The sequence below is a fragment of the Sorex araneus genome, chromosome 4, assembly GCF_027595985.1.
Source record: "Sorex araneus isolate mSorAra2 chromosome 4, mSorAra2.pri, whole genome shotgun sequence".
NCBI classification, from domain to species: Eukaryota; Metazoa; Chordata; class Mammalia; order Eulipotyphla; family Soricidae; genus Sorex; species Sorex araneus.
The window spans coordinates 217,192,530-217,219,586 of record NC_073305.1 but is presented as its reverse complement, the minus strand read 5'-3'; the positions used below and the strand labels follow the sequence as shown (position 1 = coordinate 217,219,586).

Genomic DNA, 27,057 nt, shown 5'->3' with positions numbered 1-27,057 from the left:
GTCCTGGCAGGGCTGCGGGACTCCATGGGGTACCGGGATGGGGCCCGGGTTGGCCGTGTGCCCAGAGCATCCCCGCGCTGGACGGTGACTCGGGCCAGCTGTTTGCTGCGATGGTTCGTTCTCTCCTGGTGTCCGGTCATCTGGATTATGGGGCAGGGGCCAGCCCTGTTATTAGGCACCACCGAGTCCCCGCTGGGACCTTCCACCCCAAGACTTCCTTTCCTTGGGGCCACTTTCCAAATCTCCGTGTCCTGCCTGTTCCTGGGGCTCGGCCACTCCAGGCTCTGCCCAGCACATCCTTCTTTGGTTTGTTGCTTTGGGGACCACACCCTGGCGGTGCTCAGGGGTTACTCCTGTCTGCACTCCGGGGTCCCCCGCATCACCTAGGGTCCCCCAAGCCTGCCAGGCGTGATTTCTGAGTGCAGAGCCAGAAGCAAGCCCCCTGGGCACCAAAACACAAACAAGACGAAGAGCTGAGAGACAGACGCTCTGGGCTAGAGTCGGGGCACCCCACACCCCCACACCGCAGCGCCCTGTGAAGGGCAGGGAGGACTTGCCTCCAGTTCTCTCTCTCTCTCTCTCTCTCTCTCTCTCTCTCTCTCTCTCTGCTTTGGGGCTACACCCGGCGGTGCTCAGGGCTTACTCCTGTCTGCACCAGGGATCACTCCTGGCGGGTCTCTGGGGACCCTATGGGGTGCCATAGGGTCAAACCCTGGTGGGCTGCGTGCCAGGCACGTGCCCTTCCCACGGTGCTGTGTCTCCCACCCTCAGCCCAGCGCATCTTAGAGAAGCAAGACAGAGACCAGGCGCGCCGCCGCAGACGTCCATTCCGAGGGCAGTCCTGGAGGACGGCTGACGCCCACGCGGGAGGGAGGGGGAGGGGAGGGGCTCCAGCTCCGCGAGATGAATGGGGCGTGGGGGGCAGAGGGTGACTCGCCAGAGGGAGGAGGGGGGAGCAAAGGAGCCTGAGTCAGCGTTGAAGACTCACACACGTGTGTGACATGTGGGTGTGTGTGAAGGCCGCTTCAGGAGGGTGCTGGGTACTGAGTGCACCAGCACGTGTGTGCATGTGCATGCCTGCCTGCTACATGCTTACCTGCATTGCGTGTGCGTGCACGTGCGCGCGCACGTGTGTGCATGTGTGTGCACACGTGTGTGTGTGTGTGTGTGTGTGTGTGTGAAAGACAATCCTTGGAAGCAAACCAGGATGCCAGATGCCAGGTGTCTTCCTGCCAGCGCAGATCCTAATGCAAATAACGCTCCACAGAAACGCAAACAGGGGAGAGGACAGAGACCCGCCTCTTACTCTGTCCCCAGCTGACCCTTTGCCCGGCTTCACGGGGTTCCCCATTTGTTTTCTGTCCTGAGTTTCCCTTCAGAGGAGATTATCCTTCCCAGCCCTGCGGGGGTCCTTGGGAGGCACCATTCCCTACAGGTCCCTACAGTTCTCCCAGAGGACTGTGTCCCCATTGGACGGATGAGGCCACCCAGGCTCAGAGAGGTTGAGCAGGCTGCCCCAGGTCACACAGCACAGCAGCTTCACGTGCCTCCCTGGCTGGGGTCACATTCGAACCCCCTTCCCTGGGACTTTAGGGGGTGTCACTCACTCCAGCCAGGGCTGAGTTTCCCATCCAAAAAAAAGAGAGATCGCGCCATTTCGCCATTTGGGACCAAGTGCCCAGAATTAGAGGCGCTGCAGCTCAGGGAGTAAGAAAGACAAGAAAGACGCGAAAGGCGGTTCCCAGATGGTTTCCCGCCCATGTGGGCTATAAACAGCGAAGGAGCCGTGGGAGCCGTGGGGAAACTCCTAGGCCCAGCTCAGAAAGACTTGGGCTTCCTGGGAGGGGAGGGGCAGCGGGCAGGAGGGAGCAGCACCAGAGCTTGGGGGGTGAGGACTCGAACCCTAGACAGACACACAGGAGCAATGCTGTGTCCTGACGTTCTATAGCATTGTGTTTGGAGGGGGGAGGGGGAGGCGCCCCTGGCGGTGCTCAGGGTTACTCCTGTGGACGGCAGGCGCCCTACCCACTGCACTCTCTCTGCGGCCGTCAATCATCTTCCCCGGCAGGCCTGTGTCGGTGCTGCTGTGCTATAGAATAGGGGGGGAGGAATCGTGTTGTGGGTTGGAGCAAAAGCGGGAGGGGGAGTGCTTGCTTTGCACGAAGCTGACCCAGGTTCCATCCCCGGCATTCCAGAGGGTCCCCCGAGCACTGCCAGGAGTGATCCCTGGGTGCAGAGCCAGGCGTAACCCCTGAGCTTCACTGGGTGAGGCCCAAACACCCCTCCCCCTCAAAAAAAAAAAAAAGAGAAATTGAGTCCTGGGGAGATGGAGTAAGATGCCGCCAGCTCAGGGGCGCCGAGCGAGGATCAGGGGGAGACCCTCTGCGGCGGGAGTCTTGCATCACCCCTGTGTGCGCGCGTCGACCGTCCAGCACGGGAGGGGAACAAGAAAAGAGGGGGTGGGGCTGGAGGGATAGCACGATGGGGAGGGCGTTTGCCTTGCATGCGGCCGACCCTGGTTCGATTCCCAGCATCCCATAGGGTCCCCTGAGCACCGCCAGGAGTCATTCCTGAGTGAGCCAGGAGGAACCCCTGAGCATCGCTGCAGCTGTGTGACCCAAAAAGAAAAAAAAAAGAAAGAGGGGAACGCCCGGTCTTAGAGCTTGGGAGGCGTGAGGCCTCGAGTCTGATCCCAGGCACCCCGCACGCGCGAACAGGGTACCAGCAACACTGCCTGTTGGGGTCCCCGTGAGAGCAGCAGCTCGAAGGTGTGCGCATGTGCAAGCCCCACCCCCGCCCCCACCCTGCCACCCCCCCACGCACTGCCAAGGGAAGGGGCCGGGCAGGGATTGGCTGAGGCCAGGCAGGAGCGTGCAGGACCATGGACAGCGCCCCCTGACTCCCAGGCTCCCTGCTGCCTCCCCACCTCCTGTTGGGGTCACCCAGGCGCTCCCCAGGCCTCCCAGACTCCTCCCGAGACCCGCCAACCCCCGTGATCCGGAGCTGGGGCATCCCCCCGCCCCCTGCGGGGAGAGACCCGGCTCCAGGGGCGCTGAGCCGGAAGCGGCGCCCTCGCCCCGCCCCCTTTCCTCCAGGTGTCTTCCCCGCCCCCGCCGAGAGCGTGGGGGGCCGGTGAGTCACCCACCCGTGCACGCGGCACCCCCGGCTGCCGCAGCTGGGAGGCGGCGTCTGGGCGTCTCAGCTGCAGGCAGGAAGGCTGGTTCCCCCGGGGAAGAGGAGGCGCCTGCCTGCAGCCAGACACCCCAGCCCTCCAGAGCACCCAGCTGCCACTTCTAGAATGTTCCACCCCTCCTCTCCACCACAGCTCACACGGGGGCTCTCAGAGTCGGCCTGATGCCACCCCTGCCCACCCCAAGGTGTCCCTGCTTCCTTCCCGCCTCCTGCTTGCTGCAGGCAGGGAGGGAGGGAGGGGGAAAGGAAGGAAAGAGGGAAGGGAGGAAGGGAGGAAGGAAGGAAAGAAGGAAGGAAGGAAGGAAGGAAAGAGGGAAGGGAGGAAGGGAGGAAGGAAGGAAAGAAGGAAGGAAGGAAGGAAGGAAGGAAGGAAGGAAGGAAGGAAGGAAGGAAGGGAGGAAGGGAGGGAGGAACAGTTGGAAGGAGGGAGGAAGGAAGGAAAGAAGGAAGAAATGAAGGAAGGGAAAGAGAGAGGGAGGCAGGAAAAAGGGAAGGGAAAGAGGGAGGGAGGGAAGGAAAAAGGAAAGAAGGGAGGGAGGAAGGGATGAAGGGGAAGGAGGGAAGAAGGGAGGAAGGAAGGGAGGGAGGAAGGGATGAAGGGGGAGGAGGGAAGAAGGGAGGAAGGAAGGAAGGAAGGAAGGAAGGAAGGAAGGAAGGAGGGGGCTGGAGTGATAGCACAGCGGGGAGGGCATTTGTCTTGCACGAAGCCGACCCGGGTTCGATTCCCAGCATCCCATGTGGTCCCCTGAGCACTGCCAGGGGTAATTCCTGAGTGAAGAGCCAGGAGTCACCCCTGAGCATCGCCGGGTGTGACCCAAAAAGAAAAAAAATAGAAGGAAGGAAGGGAGGGAGGAAGGAGGGAGGGAGGGAGGGAGGAGGGAGGAAGGGAGGGGGGCAGGCAGGCAGCATGGGGGCAGATCCCAACCCAGCCAGCACCGGGCACAGCAGCTACAGTGCCATAGACGATGCCAGCAGGGTGTGGTGGCAGCCCTGTGACCCCCTGCCAGCCTCCTTTGCTTTTCTCTTCTTTCGGGGGTCACACCTAGGGATGCTCAGGGGTCACTCCTGGCTCTGCACTCAGGAATCACTCCTGGCAGGGCTCAGGGGACCCTAGGGAATGCCGGGGATGGAACCCAGGTCAGCCGTGTGCAAGGCAAACGCCCTCCTCCCCGCTGTGCTATCACTCCAGCCCCCGGATGGTCCCTGTGCTGGGCTTGATCCCTGCCACCACCCCACATTGTCCCTGAGCCCCGCCAGGAGGGATCCCTGAGCCTAGAACCAGGAGTCAGCCTGAGCAGGGCTGGGGGTGGCCCGAAACCAGGCAGTGCCGGTGACGACGGCGACTGTCACCGAGCCTCCTCAAAGCCTCGCCATGACAGAGCCGTCACCCTGGAGACACGGACAGCAGGACCCGGGGCTCCCCATCCCCCCAGTGGCCGCCTGAGTCAGCGGACCCAGCAGCACTGCACAGCGGGCAGCTCCCGGGCTCCCGGGCACCTTCTGCCTGTGCCCCCCCGCCATGGTGCCGGGGGCCGGCGCCACTCTTGGCGATTGATACTCAGCTTGGAGATTTGGTGCTGCAGGTCACCAGCTCTGGGCAGCAGCAGGACAGACCCCTTCACCCATGTCTCTGGACCCTGATAGGCTTTTTAAGGGGGTTGCTTCATTTTTTTTGGGGGGGTCACATCCGGTGATGCTCAGGGGTTACTCCTGCCTCTGCACTCAGGAATCACTCCTGGCGGGGGCGGGGGACCCTGTGGGATGCCGGGGGGATCGAACCCAGCACAGGGACCACTTGGGGAGCTGGAATGCACCGCAAGAGACTGTACTGTGGCTCAGGCCCCTGGCATCTCTTTTTTTAAGGTGGTGGGTGCACTCGGGTGCTGTTCCCCACGGTGCCAAACAGACGCTTCCAGGCTCAGGGCTGGGTGATTGGCGGCCCGCTGGGCTGGCGGCTCACGGCAGGCTCCGAGGTGCCAGCGTGACTCCTGTTGGTGCTCAGAGAACCACGCGGTGCCTGAGTCTGAACCTGAGGCCCCCGCCGCTGAGAACTTCCTCCAGCGCCAAGGTCGGTCTGGGTTTGGCTGGAAGCGTGCGTGGCCCAGCTTGGCCAGAAGGGGGCAGCAGCGCTCAGGGCCTCGGCCAGGGGCAGCTCAAACACCGCGGACCAGGACGGACGGATGGTCGCTGCAAAGGGCGCCACGAGGGTAGGGGCGTTTGCCTTGCACGCGGCCGGCCTGGGTTTGATTCCCAGCATCCCATATGATCCCCCAACACCGCCAGGAGGAAGTCCTGAGTGCAGAGCCAAGAGCAACCCCTGTGCATCGCCGGGTGTGAGCCCCCTCCAAAAAAAAAGAAAAGGCACCAAGGAGAGAGATGCAGGTGAGGGCAGCGGGTGGGTCTCCTACCTGGCACGTGACAGTTGCCAGGAGCAGCTGTTGGAACAACTCGGTGTGGAGGGGGGCTCCACCGGACTTCTTTTTTTTTTTTTCTTTTTGGGTCACACCTGGCGATGCACATGGGGTTACTCCTGGCTCTGCACTCAGGAATTACCCCTGGCGGTGCTCAGGGGACCCTATGGGATGCTGGGAATCGAACCCGGGTCGGCCGCGTGCAAGGCAAATGCCCTACCCGCTGTGCTATCACTCCAGCCCCTCCACTGGACTTCTTGGTGCAACCTTGCAGCCAGGGTCCCGGAAGGCTCATTTTGCACGGGTCCCACCCAGCTGCCAGCTGGAATTTCAGCCCTCCAGACCTCAGTGAAGACAGGCGGGAGCTGCGGAGACATCTGCCAGGGGCTGGGGACCGGGCGCAGGGTGGGGGCACATGCCGAGGGGCAAAGCAGATGTTCCTGCTGCGGTTCATACCTGGTACCCCTTCCTGCCCCCAGCGTGTGGATGGGGGTGGCCCTGGGGGTCCCCAGCACTGCAGGTGACCCTGTAGCCTCAGGCCTTAGTGAACACTGCCCAGGGCATGAGAATTGCAGGCAGGGGGCCCCTCCATCCTCTCTGCACACTTTGGGGTGCAAATGAAAAGCAAAGGAGCAAAAAGACCATCTGCCTAAAGACCCTTTTGGAGGCCTCATGAGGGGCGGGGCCTGAGTGCAGGGGGAGGTGCTTGCCTTGCACCTGGCCGACCAGGATTAGGTCCCCGGTGTCCCCTACAGTCTGGAGCTTGCCAGGAGTCAGTCCCAAAACAAACAAACAAACAAGATGAATTGAATTAGGGGCCGGAACGATAGCACAGTGGGAAGGGTGTTTGCCTTGCACACAGCTGACCCGGGTTCGATTCCCAGCATCCCATAATGGTCCCCTGAGCACCGCCAGGAGTAACTCCTGAGTGCAGAGCCAGGAGTAACCCCTGTGCATCGCCAGGTGTGACCCAAAAAGAAAAAAAAATTAATTGAATTAGGGGCCAGAGCAATAGTACAGCAAAAAAGACATTTCTCTTCCCTGGGACCCACACGGGTTCGATCCCGGCATCCCATGGGGTCCCTGAACCCACCAGGAGTGATCCCTGAGTGCAGGCACAGCCAGGAGTCAGCCCTGTGCACCCTGTGTCCCCCTTCCAAGAAAGACCAAATAAATCAAAAAATGGGGAGGGGGGTCTCGGGAAGTAAGTTTTATAAATGTCACTTGTCACTTGTGATCCCGTTGATCTTCGATTTGCTCGAGCGGGTGCCAGTAACGTCTCTATTCGTCCCTGTCATGTGTTAGTGTAGCCCAATGGTATCTGCTTGCTCTAGGAACACGAAGAAGTTTTATAAATAAGTTTCATAAATTCTTTTTTTTGGGGGGTGGGGGAGCCACACCTGGCTGTGCTCAGGGCTTAGTCCTGGTTATGTGCTCAGGGATCACTCCTGATGGGGCTTGGGGCCCCCTATGGAGTGTGGGGTCTCGAACCCAGGTCAAGGGTGTGCAGTGTAAGCTCCTTACCTCTGTACTACCTCACTGACCCTGTACTTAAAAAAAAAAAAATCCGTGTGGTGGCTGGAGCGATAGCACAGCGGGTAGGGTGTTTGCCTTGCACGTGGCCAACCCAGGTTCAATTGCCAGCATCCCATAGGGTCCCCTGAGCACTGCCATGAGTAATTTCTGAGTGTATGAGCCAGGATTAACCCCTGTGCATCGAGGGGTGTGATCCAAAAAGAAAAAATAATTATAAAAAGAATTCTTGGGGCCTAAGAGATAGGACAGAGTGGGGCAGATGCTTGCCTTGCACGCGGCCGACCCAGGTTCAATTCCCGGCATCCCATAGGGTCCCCCAAGCACCGCCAGGAGCAATTTCTGAGTGCAGAGCCAGGAGGAACCCCTGAGCACTGCCGCATGTGACCAAAAAGCGGGGCGGAAAAAGTCCTCATGTGATTCTCATTATTTGGGGCGTGGGGGGCACCCACTGTGCTTGGGGGCAGGAGCCAGCTCAGAGCCCAGGGGTGGCTCCAGGCAGGGGCTTCTGGGGGGTCACGCCCAGGCCTCTGGCATGCAGGGCCTGCCCCAGCCCCACAGAAGCCAATTCTCAAGTAATTGCCTGAGCGTCCCCTCCCCTGCCCCCAGGCCGGGCCGCATCCCCCTGGTGGCCTCCTGCCATCTGCATTCCTGGAACATGGGGTGACGGAGCAACCCTGGGGCCCCCCAGCCCCATCCCTGCACCACGGTTCCCTGAATATCGCCAGGAGTGACCCCCTCCCCGAGCACTGAGCTGAGAGCAACCCCTGGGCCCCAGCAGGGCCTGGTCAGGCCCGAACACCACAACCAACCAAAAAGAGAAACTCGGGGCTGGAGCAATAGCACAGCGGGTAGGGCGTTTGCCTTGCATGCGGTCAACCCGGGTTCGATTCCCAGCATCCCATATGGTCCCCTGAGCACCGCCAGGAGTAATTCCTGAGTGCATGAGCCAGGAGTAACCCCTGTGCATCGCCGGGTGTGACCCAAAAAGCAATAAATAAATAAATAAAAATACAAAAAGAGAGAGTCGGCCCCAGCCTGGTGCCGGCCACAATCTTTTCCTTTGGCTTGCCTTGGGGGCACACCAAGGGGTGCTCTGACTTCCGGCTCTGCACTCGGGGCTCACCCCGGAAGGGGCATAGGGGCTGCCAAGGGTCGAACCCAGGTCAGCTGCGCGCAAGGTAAGCGTCTCCCTGCAACCCCGGATACCTTTTTTTTTCTTTTTGGGCCACTCAGGGGTCACTCCTGGTGTGCTCGGGGACCCTTATGGGACGTCAGGGTCAAGCCTGAGTTGGCCACATGCGAGGCAAACGCCCTGCCCGCTGTGCTTGCTCTGGCCTGGGGTATGGGCACGTTCTCTCTGTTTTGTTTTTTTTTTCTTTTTGGGTCACACCCGGCGATGCACAGGGGTCGGTCCCGGCTCTGCACTCAGGAATGACTCCTGGCAGTGCTCAGGGGACCCTGTGGGATGCTGGGAATCAGTCAGCTGTGTGCAATCACTCCAGCCCCTGGGCACGTTATTTCTAAGTCTGCCGTGAGGGAGGCCCGTGATTCCCATTTCACAGCACGAGGCGTCAAGCCTCAGGTACAGAGACAGGCCTGGAAGCAGTGGCGCCCACCCGGCAGCTCAGCACAGCTTGAAGCCCTGGGTCTGCCCAGCTGTGACTGACAGCGGGATAATCCCAGCTGGCGGGGTCAGCGGGGCTGTGAGTAGGGGGCGGCACCCACGGAGGGGGCCCCGCCTCCCCAGCTGCTCCTCAGCGGCAGTCAAGACAGAGGCCAGGAGTGGGTGGGGACTGACTGAGCCCCCCCTCCCCCCCCCGTTTCCTTCCTTCTGCTCCCCTCACAGCTGCTCTGAGGGGCCTGTAAGGGGAGGGAGCGAGCGAGCAGACACACGTTGGCCGGACTCCAAGTCCGCTTCCTTCTCTGCTCTGAGACTCAGTTTCCTTTTTCATTTTCTCGCTACTTTTTTCTTTTTGGGTTTGGGTCACACCCAGTGATGCTCAGGGGTTACTTCTGGCAGTGCTCGGGGGACCATATGGGATGCTGGGAATTGAACCCGGGTCAGCCGGCTGCATGCAAGGCAAACGCCCTCCCCGCTGTGCTATCACCCCAGCCCTTAGTTTTTGTAAAGTGGAGAAAAGACCTTGGGGAGGGTGGGAGGGGGATGGGCAGGGAGGCTCCGGGGCTGGAGTGTGTGCTCTGCAGGCCGGACCCCAGGTTTAAGCTTTGGCACCTCGTCTTTCCCTTGAGTACCCCCAAACACCACACCGACATAGCTAAGTGGGATCCCCAAAAAGTCACCATGAAAAGACAGCGTCTCTTCAGGGCTGGAGTGATAGCACAGCGGGTAGGGTGTTTGCCTTGCATGCGGCTGGCCGACCCGGGTTCGATTCCCAGCATCCCATAGAGTCTCCTGAGCACCACCAGGGGTAATTCCTGAGTGCAGAGCCACGAGTGACCCCTTGTTCATCTCCAGGTGTGACCCCCCACAAAAAAAGCCAAAAAAAAAAAAGACAGCATCTCTTCAAGGGCACCTGGGGTTTTGTGGGAGCAGAAAGACAAGAAGCTGCCTGGCGCACAGTAAGTGCTCAATAAACACCAGTGGGGCCTTAGCACCGCTGGGAGGGCACTTGCCTTGCACACGGCCGAGCGGGTTTGATCCCCAGCATCTCTATGGCCCCCCCAAGCACCACAAGTGAGTTCCGGGTGCAGAGCCAGGAGTGGCCCCCAAACCAAAAACCAAACCAGAACAAAAAACCAAAACACTAGTGCATGACCTTAGCCCGTCCTGGGGGGCCGGAGGTGGGTGGAAAGCCCGATGCTTTATCTCCTGTGAGTCTCCTGCAAACCCGGGCAGGATCCGCTTCATCTCCCCCTTCTCAGACAGGAAAACTGAGGCTCCCATTCATGCAGGGAGACTCCCTGGCCCTCCCCAGGAGGGGCAGCGCTTGATCTCAAAATCCAGTGAGCAACCGCCAGCCCCCTGAGGGTCCCTGCCTGCAGGCTGTCCCACTGTCCCCCCACGTCTGTCCCCAACAGAGGCAATGAGCTAAGACCAGCCCTCCCTTGTGTCAGGACACAAAACTCAACTTCAGGTTCAGGACCTAAGTGACAGAAGAAAATCAAAAGGTGTGTGTGTGTGGGGGGGGGGGTGTTGGTGACACTTCAAATCTGTAGTGGAAATTATAGGCTGTTTTTATTTTTTTCTTTCTTTTCTTTTCTTCACACCCAGCAGTGCTCAGGGGATACTCCTGGCGGTGCTCGGGGGACCCTATGGGATGCTGGGAATCGAACCCGGGTTGGCCGTGGGCAAGGCAAATGCCCTATCCACTGTCCGGCCCCTAGGCTGACATCTTTAAACAGTTGTTTTACAGCTGGGGAAAAGGATCACAAGGTGAAACGCCCGACGGGGTCCCAGGGGCTGAGAGAGTCGCAGGGTCTGAATGCGACTGGGGGGGGCGGTAATCCTCGGCATCCGCATGTCCCGGAGCACCCCTGGGAGTGGTTCCCAAGGACAGAACCAGGGGCCGGCCCCAAACACCACCATAGAAGCCCCGAATAAAACAAAAAGCTGCAGAAAACATCAGGAAATGTATTTTGGACTTCAGGGGTGAAAAAGCTGTTTCGTATCTGTTTGGCATCATCAGTGATCAAGAAAGCCAGCTGAGGCCAGGAGGATGACTCAGGCACAGCCTCGTGGGGGCGGCCTGGTGCCCTCCCAAGCACTGCCAAGAAAGGAAAGAGGGTGGGAGTGAGAGAGACACAGGCAGAGACAGAAAGACAGAGAGATACACAGAAAGATAGAGAGAGAGAGGCAGAGAGGAGAGAGGAAAGAGAAAGGAAGGAAGGAAGAAAGGAAGGAAGGAAGGAAGGAAGGAAGGAAGGAAGGAAGGAAGGAAGGAAGGAAGAAAGGAAGGAAGGAAGGAGGGAGGGAGGGAGGGAGGGAGGAAAAAGGGAAGGAAGGAAGGAAGGAAGGAAGGAAGGAAGGAGGGAGGGAGGGAGGGAGGGAGGGAGGGAGGAAAAAGGGAAGGAAGGAAGGAAGGAAGGGAGGGAGGAAAAAGGGAAGGAAGGAAGGAAGGAAGGAAGGAAGGAAGGAAGGAAGGGAGGGAGGAAGGAAGGAAGGAAGGGAGGGAGGGAGGGAGGAAAAAGGGAAGGAAGGAAGGAAGGAAGGAAGGAAGGGAGGGAGGGAGGAAGGGAGGGAGGGAGGAAGGAGGGAGGGAGGAAGGAGGGAGGGAGGAAGGAAGGAAGGGAGGGAGGGAGGAAGGAGGGAGGGAGGAAGGGAGGAAGGAAGGGAGGGAGGAAGGGAGGAAGGAAGGAAGGAAGGAAGGAAGGAAGGAAGGAAGGAAGGAAGGAAGGAAGGAAGGAAGGAAGGAAGGAAGGAAGGAAGGAAGGAGGGAGGGAGGGAGGGAGGGAGGGAGGAGGAAAAGGAAGGGCCAAGGACGGAGGAGGGGAGGCTGGAGGGGCAGCAGGGCAGCTCTCAGCCTCTGGACCGCGGGGCCGATGGGGCCATAAAGCGTCTGCGTGAGCGACAGGGAGTGCCTGTGAATATTTTCTCTCAGAGTGGCGTTAAGTGGGACACGCTGGCGCCGTGGTGGTGCCGCCCAGCCCATGTGTCTCGGATGCCAACGGAGCCCCCACTGCTCTTTTCTTCTCTTTCTTTCTTTCTTTTTTTTTTTTTAATATATGGAGGGCTGGAGTGATAGCACAGCGGGGAGGGCGTTTGTCTTGCATATGTCCAACCCGGGTTTGCTCCCCAGCATCCCATAGGGTCCCCCGAGCACCACCGGGAGTAATTCCTGAGTGCAGAGCCAGGAGGAACCCCTGGGCATTGACAGGTGTGACCCACAAAGCATAAAGAAAAAAAAAAGGAAAAGAAAAGAAGGGCTGGAGTGATAGCACAGCGGGTAGGGCGTTTGCCTTGCACTCGGACGACCCGGGTTTGAATCCCAGCATCCCATATGGTCCCTTGAGCGCCACCAGGGGTGATTCCTGAGTGCATGAGCCAGGAATGACTCCTGTGCATTGCCGGGTGTGACCCAAAAAGAAAAAAAAAAAAAGAAAAGTAAAGAAAGGGCGATAGGGGCTGGAGCGATAGCACAGCGGGTAGGGCATTTGCCTTGCATGTGGCTCGACCCGGGTCCGATTCCCAGCATCCCATATGGCCCCCTGAGCACCGCCAGGAGTCATTCCTGAGTGCAAAGCCAGGAGTGACCCCTGTGCATTGCTGGGTGTGACCCAAAAAGCAAAAAAAAAAAAAAAAAATGGAGAATAGAAGGTAGGGAAGGGGAGGGGAGGGGAGGGGAGGGGAGGAAAGAGAAAGAAGGTACCTACCAAGATCTTGAGGGGCAATAATTTCAAGAACCCCCCGGGACCAGAGGGATTGTTCAGGGGTGACGGCAGTTGCCTTGCATGCAGCCAGCCCAGGTTCAACCCCGGCACCACATACGGGCCCCCAAGTATCACCAGGCGTGGGCCCTGAGCCCGGAACCAAGATTCAGCCCTGAACACCGAGGGTGTGGCCCCCAAACAAATACACAGACCCTCAGGCAAAACACTTCAACCCAGCCACCCCCCGTCTGAAGAGAGAAGTGGGGGTGGGCAGGTGACTGGCATTGTCCCCTGGGACAGGGACTGGTCACTGTCTCCTGAAGGGGCATAGCCAGTGTCTGAGTCCCAGTAACTGTTTCTTGGTGGACAGTCCTTGTGCAGACACTCGGGCCCAGGGAGGGCAGGCGGGGGCCGAGGGGATTGAGGCCAGCCCCGGGTCAGGCCACTCTGGCGTCCAGAGCTGACCTCAGGGAGAAAGGACATTCGAGAAGATTCACGGGCTGGAGCGATAGCACAGCGGGTAGGGCGTTTGCCTTGCACGCGGCCGACCTGGGTTCGAATCCCAGCATCCCATAGGGTCCCCTGAGCACCGCCAGGAGTAACCCCTAAGCATCGCTGGGTGTGACCCCCCCCAAAAAAAAAATAAGAGTAGATTCACAAGGCTGGGAGCCCCGAAGCTGCTGGTGGTCTGAATTCCCTTTGCTGTGTCCCCAACGAGATGCAGCCAAGGCCTGAACCCCAGGAGCTGTGACGGTGACTGCACAGGGCAGTGGGGGCCCTGCCGACGTGACCGGAGCCCTGAGCCGAGGCTCGGCGGGTGTGGGTGGCGCGGGAAGCCATCGGCTGTCTGTCAGCGAGGAGAGGTTGCCCTGATTATAGCAATTAGGCGAGGAAGAGAAAGAAAAGGCTTTTTCCAATCCGAAAGGAAGAAGTAAAATTACCTCTGTTTGCAGATGGCACCCGCCTATATATAGAAAACCCTAATCACACGGCCCCGGGAAACCTGCTCAGGCTAATAAATGAACGCGGGCAAATTGCAGGATCCAAAATCAACAGACAGGAAAAAAAAGCGTTTGTTTTCACGTACCAGCACGGGCTGCCCTGACGGAGAGATGGAGAGAAAGGATTCCATCTGCACTAGCGTGAAACACAACAAAAATACCTAAAGGACAGTTAATCGGGGAGGGGACGGCCCGTCCGCAGGCAGCTCTGAGGCCCTGAGCCACGCCACAGCAGACACCAGCTGCCGGAGAGATAGCTGCGGTCTCTGATCCAGACAGTCAACACCGTGATAACAGCCGCAGTCCTCACGGTGACTCCCAGCCAGACCCCGTGCCAGAGTGACAGCTCGGAGGGGAGGGAGCTTGCCGCCCTGCATGGGGCTGACCCGGCAGCGACTCCTCCCCCCTCCCCCGCCCCATTTCATAGGGTCCCCTGAGAACTGCCAGGAATGATCCTTAGGCACCACCAGGTGTGGCCCAAAATACAAAAAAGAAATAAGAAAAAAAATAAAAAGAACAGAGCCAAAGGTACCTCACTTCTTTTTTGTTTGTTTGTTTTTCTTTTTTTTTTCTTTTTTTTGGGGTCACACCCGGAAATGCACAGGCATCATTCCTGGCTCATGCACTCAAGAATTACCCCTGGAGGTGCTCAGGGGACCCTATGGGATGCTGGGATTCGAACCCGGGTCGACCGTGTGCAAGGCAAACGCCCTACCCGCTGTGCTATCACTCTAGCCCCTGTTTTGCTTTTTTTGGGTCACACCCGGCGACGCACAGGGGTTACTCCTGGTTCATGCACTCAGGAATCACTCCTGGCGGTGCTCAGGGGACCCTACAGGATGCTGGGAATCGAACCCGGGTTGGCCGTGTGCAAGGCAAACGACCTCCCTGTGGTGCTATCGCTCCAGCCCCGGGACCTCACTTCTTGATTTCCAACCATGCATGTGATGGTGACAGAAAGCCAGACGCACGCAGGCCGCGAGAAGAGGCACCGGGGCTGGGATGGCTCATAGCACTTGGCAGGCCCGAGGCCCCGAGCTGGGTCCCCAGCACTGCACGACCCCCCAGGAGAACCGTGCACGGCAAACGCCCGCCCTGCTGTACCATCTCTCCAGCCACCCGCTTTAGAACATAAAATGTATTTCTTGTCCTCTGGGGAAGGGACGGGTGTGGGACACTCTACGTCTGAAACCCAACCACGAACAACTTTTTTGTGCATCTCACTGTGATTCAATAAAAATTTTTTTAAATAGAAAAACAACGTGTATTTTGTATAAAACAGGCACAAAAAATATGAAAGTCTATAGTACAAATACATGCAACAGAATCGATGGAACAGAAGAGACTCCAGAAATCACCCTTTTGATGAGACACACAGTGGCAGAAAGAGCATCTCAGTAACAACGGTGCTGGAAGCGGCACCCATGTGTGCAAACAGGAGCTCGGGAAGCACCTGATTGTCACAAAAATTAACTTAAAAAATTTGGGTGCTGGGGGCTGGAGCGATAGCACAGCGGGTAGGGCTTTTGCCTTGCATGCGGCTGACCCGGGTTCGATTCCCAGCTTCCAACATGGTCCCCTGAGCATGGCCAGGGGTAATTCCTGAGTGCAGAGCCAGGAGTAACCCCTGTGCATCGCCGGGTGTGGCCCAAAAAGCAAAAAAAATATTGGGTGCCGGAGTGATGGTGCAATAGGTAGGGTGCTTGCATGCACTTGGTCGACCTAGGTTCAATCCCCCACATCCCACAGGGTCCCCCGAGTCCAGCAGGAGTGATCCCTGAGCACAGAACAGGGAGCAGGCCCTGAGCACTGCTGGGTGTGCAGAACTTCCCGACCACCATTAACTCAAAAGTCATCACAGACCGTCAGACCCGGAGGTGGAGAAGTGACGGGGGCGTTGGCGGTGACTCCCTGGATGCTCGCCGAGAGGCCGCAGGGGCTAAGGCCAGCACGCGGCCGGACGCCCCGCGGCCTGGCGAGGGGTCCTGAGCACGGGCTGCAGAACGTGACATGAGAGTTTGCAGCCCAGGCCGCGAGGGAGAGGCAGGGCCTGAAATAGCTGCCTCGAGCAAGTCACCAGCAGAAACCAAACCCCCAAACCACGAGCCGTGAAAAGCTGCCCTGAGCCCTCTTGAGAGTTTCCTCGAGACAGTGGGGGGCCGGGGGACATGCAAGCCGGAGCTGCTGGAAGGCCGCTGGCTCCCCTCCGGGCTGAGGGACGGCACCGTGGGCCGAGCGGGGCCTCACCGGGAGGCTGTGTGCCGCCGGGGCTCCTCGAGCCAGCGGGAGGGCTGGCGGGGTGTGTGTGTGGGGGAGGCTGGAGCCCCAACGCCCACTGTGGGTTCGGGCGGGGATGGAGCCTGGGGCCTCTGTCCATCCCGGGACACGTACTCGGAACCGCTGAGCCCCGTCCGGACCAACCGCTCCATGACAGAGGGCGCGAACCGGGGCCCCAAAGGGGAGGAGACCGAAGGCAAAGATGTGCCCAGACAGGGCCGGGCCGGGCCGAGCTCTGGGCCCTCCAGGGCTAGCGACGTTGAGTCAGCACTGGGGCCGAGGCCGGGACAAAGGAAGCTTCTCTGTGGCACAGGGCAGCTGGGGACCCGCCCGCCCGCTCTTGCTCTCCCTCTCTTTCTCTCTCTCTCTCTGTTTTGGGCCACACCCGACGATGCTCGGGGCTCACCCCTGGCTCTGCGCTCGGGAGCGATTCCCGGGAGTTCAGGGGACCCTAAACGGTGCCAAGTTCCAAACCTGGGCAGGCCTCGTGCAAGGCAGGCGCCCCCCTCTGAGCCCCCGCCGCTGTCCTAGGGCTCTGCCCGACTCACCCTCTCTAGGTCCAGCTCACCCCGCCCCGCAGGACTCACCAGCCAGTGACCCCCAATCCCCCAGTTGAGGGAACCCCCCTCTGAAGGGCTGGACCCCGACAGGGTGACCCAGCCTGGTGGCGTGGCTGGGAGGATGGACGAGGGCAGGGGTGGGGGGTTGGGGGGTGGGGATGTCCCTCGGGAGGCTCCTTTGTGGCCAGCTGTGTCCTCTCGGCTTCTGGGCCCAGCCCGCGGGGACTCCCAGGGCAGCGGGCCAGGCTGGCACCCGGCAGGCCCAGCTGGGCCCCAGCAGGCCCCGGAGCCAGGCTGAGCTCATCCCTCCCCCTTAATTATCTTCCAGCTAATGAGCATCTCAGAGCCTCCCTGCCCTGGGCAGGGGGGACCCCCCCACCCCCGGGGACTTGGGGAGCGGGGTGCTCCGCTGGGTCTCCATGGAGAGGGGGCGCAGGGGTCCAGGGAGAGGAAGCGGCTGGCTGCAGAGAACAGCTGGATGTCCTGCCTCGGAGGGGGACAGAGTCGGCGGGTGGGGGTGCAGGGGGGCTGGGTGGGACTCGGGTATGTGCAGGATCAATGCTCCAGGCTCCACCCACGGCCTGGCCTGCCACCCTCGGCCTCGAGGCTCAGAGGGTGCCCACCAGCCTCACCTGGGCACCGTGGGAAATGCAGAACCTCGGATTCTCGCCAGAATGAGTCAGAATCTGCATCGCAAAGCCCGCCCCCGCCCCCAGGAGGCTTGCACTCGTGCAGTCCGTGCCTCGGTCTCCCCGATGTATAATTAGCATCGAAACGGGCTGAGACCTCTGCAGGGCTTAGAACAGCCGGGAGGGAGGGCGAGGGCCTTGCACACAGCCGACCCGGGTTCAGTCCCTGGCACCTTCTATGGTCCCCAGAGCACCGCCAGGACCTGAGCACAGAGCCAAAAGTCAGCCCTGAGCACTGCTGGGTGCGGCCCAAACACACACACACACACACACACACACACACACACACACTCACACACACACACACACACACACACACTAAAGAACTGCATAGCTGGGGCTGGAGCGATAGCACAGCGGGTAGAGTGTTTGCCTTGCACGCGGCTGACCCGGGTTCGATTCCCAGCATCCCATAGGTCCCCTGAGCACCATCAGGGGTAATTCCTGAGTGCAGAGCCAGGAGTGACCCCTGTGCATTGCTGGGTGTGACCAAAAAGCAAAAAAAAAAAAAAAAAAAAAAAAAAAAGAACTGCATTGCTATTAGTATTAGTTATTGTGACTCACTGTGCAGAACGATGGCTGGACCCAGGTGGGCCCGGGTTCCAAGGGACCCAGACGAGACCAAGATCCAGGTGGGGGGGCCTGACTTCACCCTACATCTGTCCGATCCCGTTGCCCAGGGGAACTGTGAGCAGGTGGGATCCAGGTGACCGTACCGTCACCCCCACTTTCTAGAGGAGGGGCCGGGGGACCGGGAGAGGGGAAGCAGCGGGGAAGGCTGGACGGGGGCCAGTGGCCAGGCTGCTCTCTCTCGCTGTTTCCGGCCTCCCGGGTCTAGCCGCCCCGGCCGGGGGCCTCTGGCCTGCCCCGCCCCTCCCGCCACTAATAAGCTCTTTGCCAACTTGAGGCTGGGCCCGGCCGACCGCACAGGCCACGGAACTGGCTCTGTGGGAAGAACCCGTTTCCTTCCGCCCCTGAGTCCCAGGTGTGGGCAGGAGCTGTGGGGGCCCAGCGGGGCCGTCCGGGGGTCCAGGAGCCGGGCAGAGCCTCCAGGCCCGGGACAGGTGTCGCCCTGGCTCTCTGGCCTCCTCTCAGTCCACCCCCGGGTCTGGCCTCTTGGTCAGGGGTGCATCTGGACCCGGCCTGCAGATCTGCCCAGGGTCACTCAGGCACGTCCCCAATGCGTGCATTTATTGGGCACCTGGGGTGTACTTGGGATGGGTCTGTTCTGCAGCCCCAGGGATGGCTGGAACTGAACCCCCAGAGAGACAGGCCTGGGGGTTGTCACATGCCAACCGAACATGTATGCACAGAGAGAGGGGGAGAGAGAGAGAGAGAGAGAGAGAGAGAGAGAGAGAGAGAGAGAGAGAGAGAGAGAGAGAGAGAGAGAGAGAGAGAGAGCGCAGCGGCCTCTCCCGTGGGGAACTCAGGCAGAGCTCCTAAAAACGACGTGGAAGAGGGGCTGGAGCGATAGCACAGCGGGGAGGGCGTTTGCCTTGCACGCGGCCAACCTGGGTTCGAATCCCAGCATCCCATATGGTCCCCTGAGCACCACCAGGGGAGATTCCTGAGTGCATGAGCCAGGAGTGACCCCTGTGCATCGCCGGGTGTGACCCAAAAAGCAAAAAAAAACAAAAAAAAAACAACGTGGAAAAATGGAAACCTGGGCAGGTGGGCAGTGAGTAGGGGGAGACGGGCTGGGGGTCTGTGAAGGAGGAAAGCCCGAAAGCAGCATGCCGGGGGCGGGGGGCAGCTACTGACTGGGTGGAGGTCCCTGCCCTGCCTGTGGCCGACCCTAGTTCACTCTCCAGCACCATACGGTCCCCCCTACACACTCAAGCACAGAGCCGGGGTGGGGCCCCCCCCGTTCTGCCAGGTGTGACCCTAAATAAGGCAGAATGCAGAATGAGAGGGGGGCTGGAGCGATGGCACAGTGGGAAGCACGCTTGCCTTGTACGCAGCTGACCCGGGTTCCAGCCCTGGCATCCCCTAGAGTCCTCTGAGCATCACCAGGGGTAATGTCTAAGCACAGAGCCAGGAGTCAGCCTTGGGTACCGTCAGATGTGGTCCATCCCCCCAAAAGAGAGAGACGGAGGGAAAGGGAAGAGAGGAACGAAGAAGGCAGGGGGAGGTCTGGGACAGGAGTGAGCGTGCGCCTGGCGGGGCTGTGGCCTCTGGACACCCCCCCCCCACCCCCCACCCCCCCCCCCCCCCCGCCTCACTGCAAGGGTTCTGGGGGCTCTGCCTGTTCCTGAGCAGGGGACCAGCCCACTGGGATTTCCCGGTGTCTGGGGGAGCTGGTGCCCCTGAGTCCCCAGGTCCAGGCCCCGCACTACCTGTGGCACACACTGGGGTGACTGTCCCCAGACCCGGCCGCAAACCTGCGTCCATGCCCGCGGCGTTGGCGTGGTCCCGGCGCCCGTGGGACTCGCATCCAGGGAAGTTTCCATAAATGCGTTAGGCCGGGGTGTGGCCCTGGGTGGAGAGGCAGACTCACAGGGTTATTAGGTTAAAAAAAAAAGTCATGATTAAAAGCAGCCGGGGGGGGGGTGTGCAAGTCCCCCCCTGCCTTGGCTTGGCCCGCGGTGCAAGGTGACTCGTAGTTCCAGAAGGCTCCTAGGGGGTGGGGGTGGGGGACCCGTGTGCCCCTGGGCCGCATTTCGCCAAGGTGGAGGCAAAGGCTGCATGAATGAATGAATGAATGAATGAATGAATGAAGAAGGAACGCGGGAAAGCCCAGCTCTGTCTCGGCAGGGGGGCGAGCACTCCCGGGTCGGCCGGAGATGTGGGTGCGGGGTGGGGGGGATCCGCCGCTCCCCACTTGGTCACCTGCCTCAGTTTCCCCAGCCTCGGAGGGCTGGAAGAAGGCCACTCTAGGGGCAGGGGTCTGAGGGCGGGCTCTCGGCCCCCGGGGGCCCTCGACAGGGCCTCTCCACCCGCGCCCCCCGCCCGTCGCCCCATGCCCTGCCCACCCGAGGCGCGCAGCCCCCGCCCCACCCCACCCGGGCCCCGCGCACGTGACCCCGCCCGCCGGCCCCGCCCCGCGTCCCAGCGCGGCCTCCCATTGGTCGTCCCGGGGGCCCCGCCCCCGGAGGGCGGAGCCGGGCCCGGCGCGGCGCCCCGCGAGGCTCCTGCGTCCCGGCGCTGCGCGGCGGCCGGAGCGGACCGGGCTCGGGCGGGCGGGCGGGCGGAACCGGGCCGGCGGGCTGCGGCGGGGCCTCGGGCCGGGCTGCTGGCGGCGCCATGGTGAGTGGGGCCTGCGGGCCGGGGTCCCGGCGGCGGCGGCGGCGGGGGCGGGGGCGGGGGCGCCTCTTTGTGCGCGGCGCTGCGGCGCGAGCGGGACAAAGGAAGCGGCGGGCGCGCCCGGCCCCGGCCCCTGGGCAGGCTGGACCCGAACCTGGGCAGGCTGGATCCGGCCCCTGGGCAGGCTGGACCCGCGCGGCCGTGGAGCCGGGGTGGTGGAATCAGTCGTGCCGTCCACCCGACGCGAGGGCCCCTTCCGCTGGTGGGGAAACTGAGGCTCGGCCGCCCCGGCGGAGGCCGCGGGCAGGGACCGCGCGGCGCGGACATGGTCAGTCCCGCGGCCTCCGCCGCCCCCTGGCCCCCGCATCCAGTCGGGCCGGCCCGAGCCGCCTCCCCAGCTGTCCCCCCCTCCAGCTGTCGCCCCCCGCCCCGGGGCGGGGCCCGGGGCGGGGGGCGACGGGCCGTCGGGCTCAGCACGTGGACGCGGGGGGTCGGGTTTGGTTGGGGGGTTTGCACGGGGAGGTCGGGGCCAGCCGGGGAGGCGCGAGCCGCAAGGGCCCGGAGCAGCCCGCCTGCGCGGTGGGATGCACACATCCCGGCGGTGGTCGCTCGGGAGGGCGCGGGGCAGTGTCCGGAGCGTGACATTCCCCCCCTGTCGCCCCCCCGCGCCGCCCCCTTGGGGCGCTCTGTGACCTTGCGCAGCTGACATAACTTCTGGGAGCCCCAGCGGCTGGGTGGCTCAGTCTGCACCGCGCGCCTGTGGCGATGACTCCCGTCCACGGGTTGTTTTGAGGCTGTGACGGGTTTATAGCTGCGCGTCTGGCACACAGCGACAGCGCAGGTCAGGCGTCTGCTGTGATGCCCAGCGAGGTTGCCCGCGGCCGCCTGACCGCCAGGGTGACCAAGGGCTTATTCACGGGGCAGGGCGGGGGCGGGGGGGGGGAACAGATGCCCCGCGTGCCACCAGCCCCGGCTTCCTCTCCTGCATGGGGGAGCCCCGCTCAGGGACTCTGATGTGAGTTTCCTGTTCTGCAGGATGGGGAGGGGGGCGTGAGAAGGGACAAGGACGCAGAGTGGGGAGCTGGGCGCAGCCTGAGTCTCACCCCCCGCCCCCCCCAGCCCTGATCTTCCCGGGCCCTGCGTTTGCAGGGGTGCATCCCGGTGTCTGCTGGCCCGCCAGCCCCCTGCCCGCGACACCCGTGTTCTCAGGCCCCCAAGCGTGAACGAACGTGGCAGGAAATGTGTCTGGCTGTGACCTGGGGCTCTCCCCCTCCCCCCCAGCCAGTGTCAGGCTTGGCTCGTTGGCACACCTGGTGATGGCTTTGTCAGGGTCGAGTGCCGGGCTGGGAGCCCCACGGGGGCCAGACCCGGAGTCCGGGAAGGCACGGGGCAGAGGTGCCGGGCTGGCCGAGGGGGCTGAAGTCTGCGGGCACAGCGCCTCCCGGCCGGGCTCCTCCCCTCCCCCAGAGTTCAGGGGTCCCTGGGGATTCCCGTGTCCTGAGCACCAGGAAAAACCCCGCGACCAACTGCCCTGGTGGCCCGGGGCCCGTGTCCTCACTTGGGTTGTTTTTGGCAGCTCGGGGATTGCACCCAGGGCTGTGCCCGCCCGGGCAGGTGCCTCCTGCCAAGCCTGGGACAGGGGGTCACTCGGTTCCGCTCTGCCCGTGGCCCCCTGGGCCCGGCTATGGCAGTGACTCGGGGGGTCGGGTTTTGTTTGGGGCTTGCACGGGGAGCTTGGGGTCAGCTTGGGGAGACGTGAGCTGCAGAACCCCGGAGGAGAGTGGGTGGGAGGAGACCCCCCCAGCACACACGCGTACACACGTGTGCACACTTTCGAGCGGCTGGGCCGAGGGTCTTCAGGGCTCAGCCTGGAGTGCAGGGCTTGGGGCAGGGCAGAGGCGGGCGGGGGGCTGTAGAGTGGTTTTTAGCAGGACACACCCGCAGGGCTCGGACCCAGGCCTCCGCCCTGCAAGGTTCGCGTGCCTTGGTGTCATTCCAGGAGTTGGGGGGCCTGGGCCTGAGGGTTTGGGGGGATCCTGCTGCTCCGAGGCTCCCGGTGGCTTCTGAAGAGCTGGGGGTGAGGGTGCGGCCTCAGCCCCGAGCCCCCATAACCCCCCTCTTCGGGCCCTTTCTCCCGGGAGGAGGCCCCCTCTGCGCCGCGAGCCCCACTCCGGCCTCCCGGTCTCCCAGGGCCCAGCCGGCCGCCGGGACTGACCGCAGGGCTCTGGGGAGATACTGAGGTGTCTGGGGGCTCCCTGGACGGTGCTGCCAAGGACCCGCTGCCCCCTGATGTCTGCGGAGTCTGGCTGTGCTACCCCCATTCCCTCCCGTGGGCAGCGGCCACCTTGCAGGAGATGGGCTATGAGGGGCGGAGGTACCCCTGGGCCCCAGCTCTCACGGGGGCCTCCCGGGCCCGGGCGATGGTGGGGGGTCCCCAGCTGCATGCCTCGGGGCCTCAGGCTCGCCCTGTGCTCGGGAGCTGGGGCACTTCCAGAGCAGCGGTCGGGGGTCGGGAGGGGGGGCAGTGGTGGGAGTGGACGTCCCGGGGAGAAGGCGGCAGGAGAGCAGCAGGGTGGGGTTGGGGTCGGGGCCTTCTCCAGGGATCCCCCTGACCAGGCAGCAAGAGCCTCAGTTTCCTCGAGGGTCCTGCTCGTCCAGGGTTTCCCCGCGGTTTATCCCCCAAGAGCCCCCCAGCCCCCGACCGTCTGTGGCTGTTGGATTTTTCACTTCCTGCCCTGAAGTCCCCCTTTCCCCCCCGCCCCCCACACACGTGCACGCACTTCCCCTTCCGAGCGAGCAGGACCTTCCTTCCCGTCCCGGGGTCCCGTGGGACATGTGTGTTGGGGGGGGCAGGGGGGCCCGGCAAGTGGGGGCTGTTGCAGCAGGAAGAGAGAGGAGGCAGGCAGGGACCGGCAGCCTCCGCAGAGGGCCCCGGGGTCCCCTGCCCCATCTGGGGGTGCCCAGGACAGGCTGCAGCAGCCCCCCGCCCGGCACGGAGTGGGGGTGGGGCTGCCTGTGTACTCGGCACACAGCCGAACACACAGCCTGAAGTTGGAGGCAGCTGCTAGCCAGAAGGCGGAGACCAGCCCTGGGGAGGGGGCGGGGCAGGCTCAGCAGAGGGTGGGAGCATTTGGGGGTCTCGTCTCTGCGCCGTGATTCAGGGGGGCCCCGAGGGGGTGCATCCCAGTGTCCCCTTTTCCCCTCCAGAAGCCGGGAGCTGTGAGGAGGGAACCAGCTGGGGAGGGGGATGCAGGGGGGCCTCCCGCTGGCTGGAGCAGGTCAGGTGGGGGGGCCTGGAGGGTGGAGGGGCCGGGGAGGAAGGGGCCGCTGTGGGTGCACCGGGGGTCAGGGCTGCGTCCCGGGCCGGGGTTCCCGCCCAGCACGTGGGCACTGCTGCTCCAGGAGAGACGGCAGTGACCGGCCTGGGCGCCCCCGGGCTCCCGCCTCCCGCGCCCCCCCCGGTGCCCAGGCTGCACGGTGGGGGCTGAGGTCAGGCTGCAGGGCTGGTGGTCCAGCAGAGGCTCCCCCTGACCCCCTGCCCAGCCCTGAGCCGGGCCACACCCTCCCCTGCAGCCCCCTCCCCACCCAGTGAGCGCTCCGGGCTCTGTGCCAGGACCAAAGCCCAGCCTCCCTCGCAGAGGGGGGCGGGTGTGTGTGTGTGTGTGTGTGTGTGTGTGTGTCTATGTGTGTGTGTCTGTGTCAGTGTCAGTGTGTATGTGTCTCTGTGTCTGTGTGTATCTGTGTGTGTATCTGTGTATGTGTCTGTGTGTGTCTGTGTCTATGTGTCTGTGTGTGTCTGTGTCAGTTTGTGTCTGTGTATGTGTCTGTATGTGTGTGTCTGTGTGTGTCGGTGTCAGTCTGTGTCTGTGTCTGTGTATGTGTCTGTGTGTGTGTGTCTGTGTCTGTGTGTGTGTGTGTCTATGTGTCTGTGTGTGTGTCTGTGTATGTCTGTGTCAGTCTGTGTGTATGTGTCTGTGTGTCTGTGTGTGTGTGTGTGTCTGTGCGTATCTGTGTGTCTGTGTCTGACTCAGGCTGCTGTCACCCCCACCCCTCATTGCTGTCAGGTCCCTTGCCTCGGGCCACCACCAGGCACGGCCCCTCTGTGTCTGAGTCGTGTCTGGACGCTTTGTGGGAACTTCTGGAGCCTCTTCCAGAAAGGCCACATACTTCACTGCGATGTGGGTGGTTGCAGCCCCCCCCCCAGAGCGCCCCCCCAGCAGAAGGGGTGACCACCTGGTCCAAACCCGAAGGAGCCACAGGACAGCGGGGAAGGTGCTGGCCCTGCCCACAGCCGACCCAGGGCCCGTCCCGGCCCTGCCAGGAGGGACCCCTGAGCACTGAGCCAGGAGTGAGCCCTGGGCCCCGCCAGATGCGGCCCCTGCCCTCCCCCAGGGACCCCCGACCCGGGCTGAGGCTCAAGAGGCTCGACCCCCCCGAGCACCCTGGCGGCGCCCCCAGGCACCCCTGTCTTGCTTGTGTCTCGCAGGGCTCACGTGTGCACCCCAGGGTCCAGCCTCGCTGAGCCAGCCGCCCGCCCCGCCGCGGGAGCACCGCGCCCCGACCATGTCCATCGTGGACCACAGCCCCACCACGGGCGTGGTCACGGTCATCGTCATCCTCATCGCCATCGCCGCGCTGGGCGCCCTCATCCTGGGCTGCTGGTGCTACCTGCGGCTGCAGCGCGTGAGCCAGTCGGAGGACGAGGAGAGCATCGTGGGCGACGGCGAGGCCAAGGAGCCCTTCCTGCTGGTGCAGTACTCGGCCAAGGGGCCCTGCGCGGAGCGCAAGGCCAAGCTGGCCCCCGGCGGCCCCGACGTGCACAGCTGAGCCCGCCCCCGGCCCCCGGCATGGACCGACGCCCCCCGGGCGTCCCCGCGGCCCCCCGCCGGGCTGCCCGCTGCAGGCAGTGGGCAGCCCCGACTGAGCTGCGGCGGCCGCCGGCCCCCCTTGCGCTTTTTGTTACTTGAATGTCCAGCTGAGCCCGATGTCAGTGACGCGACTACTGTACCGCGTGGACTGTAAATAGGCCCCAGACGCACGTGCTCCGCTTCCCCGCCCACCCGCCCCTCCCTTGGAGGTGCCGCACTGCTGTGCTCATGACGCCGCCGATGCTCGCCAGGCCTGGGACCCGCGCCGGCCGCTGCCGCCGTGGGGAGCGAGGGCCCTTGTGTCGTCTGGGGGCCCAGCCCAGAGTGGGGGGTCGTCGCTTGGTGATTGCTGCCTGGCACGCATGACGGAAGCATCGCGACACCCTCAGCGTGTGCTCGATTCCATCTGGGTTCCTGGGTGCCGGGAGTGACTGCCGGGAGGCCACGGCCGCCCCTGGGAGCCGGTGAGGGACGCGCGGCAGCGCCGTCCCGAGGCTGCCAGGTGGACTGGTGGCGGAGCAGTCCCCGTGCCCCTTGGCGTCCACTGTGCCCCCGCCCCGCCCTCGCCCCCGGGTAGTGCCGGCTTGGCTCCTGGGATCTGCCCTGCAGGGAGAGCCGGGCCGGGCCAGGCCCGCCCGGGCGCTGCCTTGACCCGATCCCCGTGCGGGGGTCTTGGAGGGGAGCCGCTCGTTTTCCTTGGTGGTTGTTTCCTGTTTTCTGCACTGGATGGGGAGGGCCGGGGGCCTCGAGGTCCCTCCCCCGCCCCTTTTGCTGGTAACTGCCATTCTGCTGGGCTCAGCCGCACCCGGGCACCCCGGCTCCCCAACAACCCTGGACTGCGAGGCCGTGGCAACTGAGAGCCCCGTTTCCTGTGGTACCTGTGGCTCCCGACAGCTGTGCTGGGTCCCCCCTGCTGCCTGCCCGTTCCACCCCGGGGCGGGCGGCAGGAGCCCCGCGCAGGGCTGGCTGCATGTCCTGACACTGAATCCCATCGCCGTGAGCCAGTCCCCAGCAGTCAAGGTGAAAACGTGGCTCGTGGTGGCCGCCTGGGCCCCACATGGCAGTTTCTGTGCCACGTTCCCCCCCCCCCCCGCAGCAGCCTCTCAGCTCATGGGTCGTCCTTCCCTCCCCGCCCACCGTGGGCATGTTGAGCTGAGCTGCCTTCTAGAAGCCCTCCGGGAGCTCCCAGGATCACCTACCGTGGGAGTCCAGCATGAGTCATCGGGGGAGTGGCGGGGGCGGCCCAGGCTTTGGGGGGCTCAGAAAGCAGCTGGGTCTTGGAGGCGGCAGTGCCTCTGGTCCCTCACGGTGGGGGGGGGGGGAGGCTGGCTCAGGCAAGTCACCTGGAGTGGGAGGTCACTGAGGTTGGAAGGGGAGAGACGGGGACACACTGTGTCCTCCCAGGCAGAGGGTGGGAGGTGTTGGGCGGGGGTTGCTCCGCGCCCTGCCACGTTCCTGCACTTTGGAGCTTTCTACCTCCGGTTCCTGCTCCCCCTGCTCACACCTGGGCAGTCCAGCCTCACCCCTGCCCCATGAGGGTTTTAGGGCCCAGGATCTGGTCACGAAATGACGCTTCCTGCAGAGCTGCCCTCGGGGGGCAAGGGCTGTGCACACGGGATGCGCTGGGACAGCCGTGGGGAGCACCACACAGTGACAGCATCCTCTGCTCCGGGGGGCCGGCAGCCACATTCCCCCAGAGCCCTGGTGGCACCTCGGGGTCCGCTCGCGTGTCACCTTGCTCCGGAGGCCAGGGGAGGGGCTGCACAGACGCCTCCGCGGGGACCCGGCTCCCAGGTCTGCACGGAGCTGCAGTTTGTGCAATAATGGGGAGGGGCGCGTCCCTCCCTGTTCTGTAAAAGCTGAATGACATTCAGGCTGATTTTCTAGACCACTGAGAAAAATCTTTATTTACAATAAATTTCCATAAAATTTGCATAAATATATTCCCAATG

At 62.9% G+C, this 27,057-nt stretch overlaps 1 protein-coding gene across 1 annotated transcript; it reads left to right on the top strand.

The window, feature by feature from the left end:
* Nucleotides 1–20,101: 20,101 nt before the first annotated feature.
* SNN (stannin) lies at nucleotides 20,102–27,055 on the top strand. The gene is made up of 2 exons (XM_055134576.1): nucleotides 20,102–20,240; nucleotides 24,724–27,055. Exon 2 carries the CDS (start codon nucleotides 24,801–24,803, stop codon nucleotides 25,062–25,064), a length of 264 nt encoding a protein of 87 aa, XP_054990551.1. The 5' UTR covers nucleotides 20,102–20,240; nucleotides 24,724–24,800; the 3' UTR covers nucleotides 25,065–27,055.
* The last annotated feature ends 2 nt before the right edge of the window (nucleotides 27,056–27,057 follow it).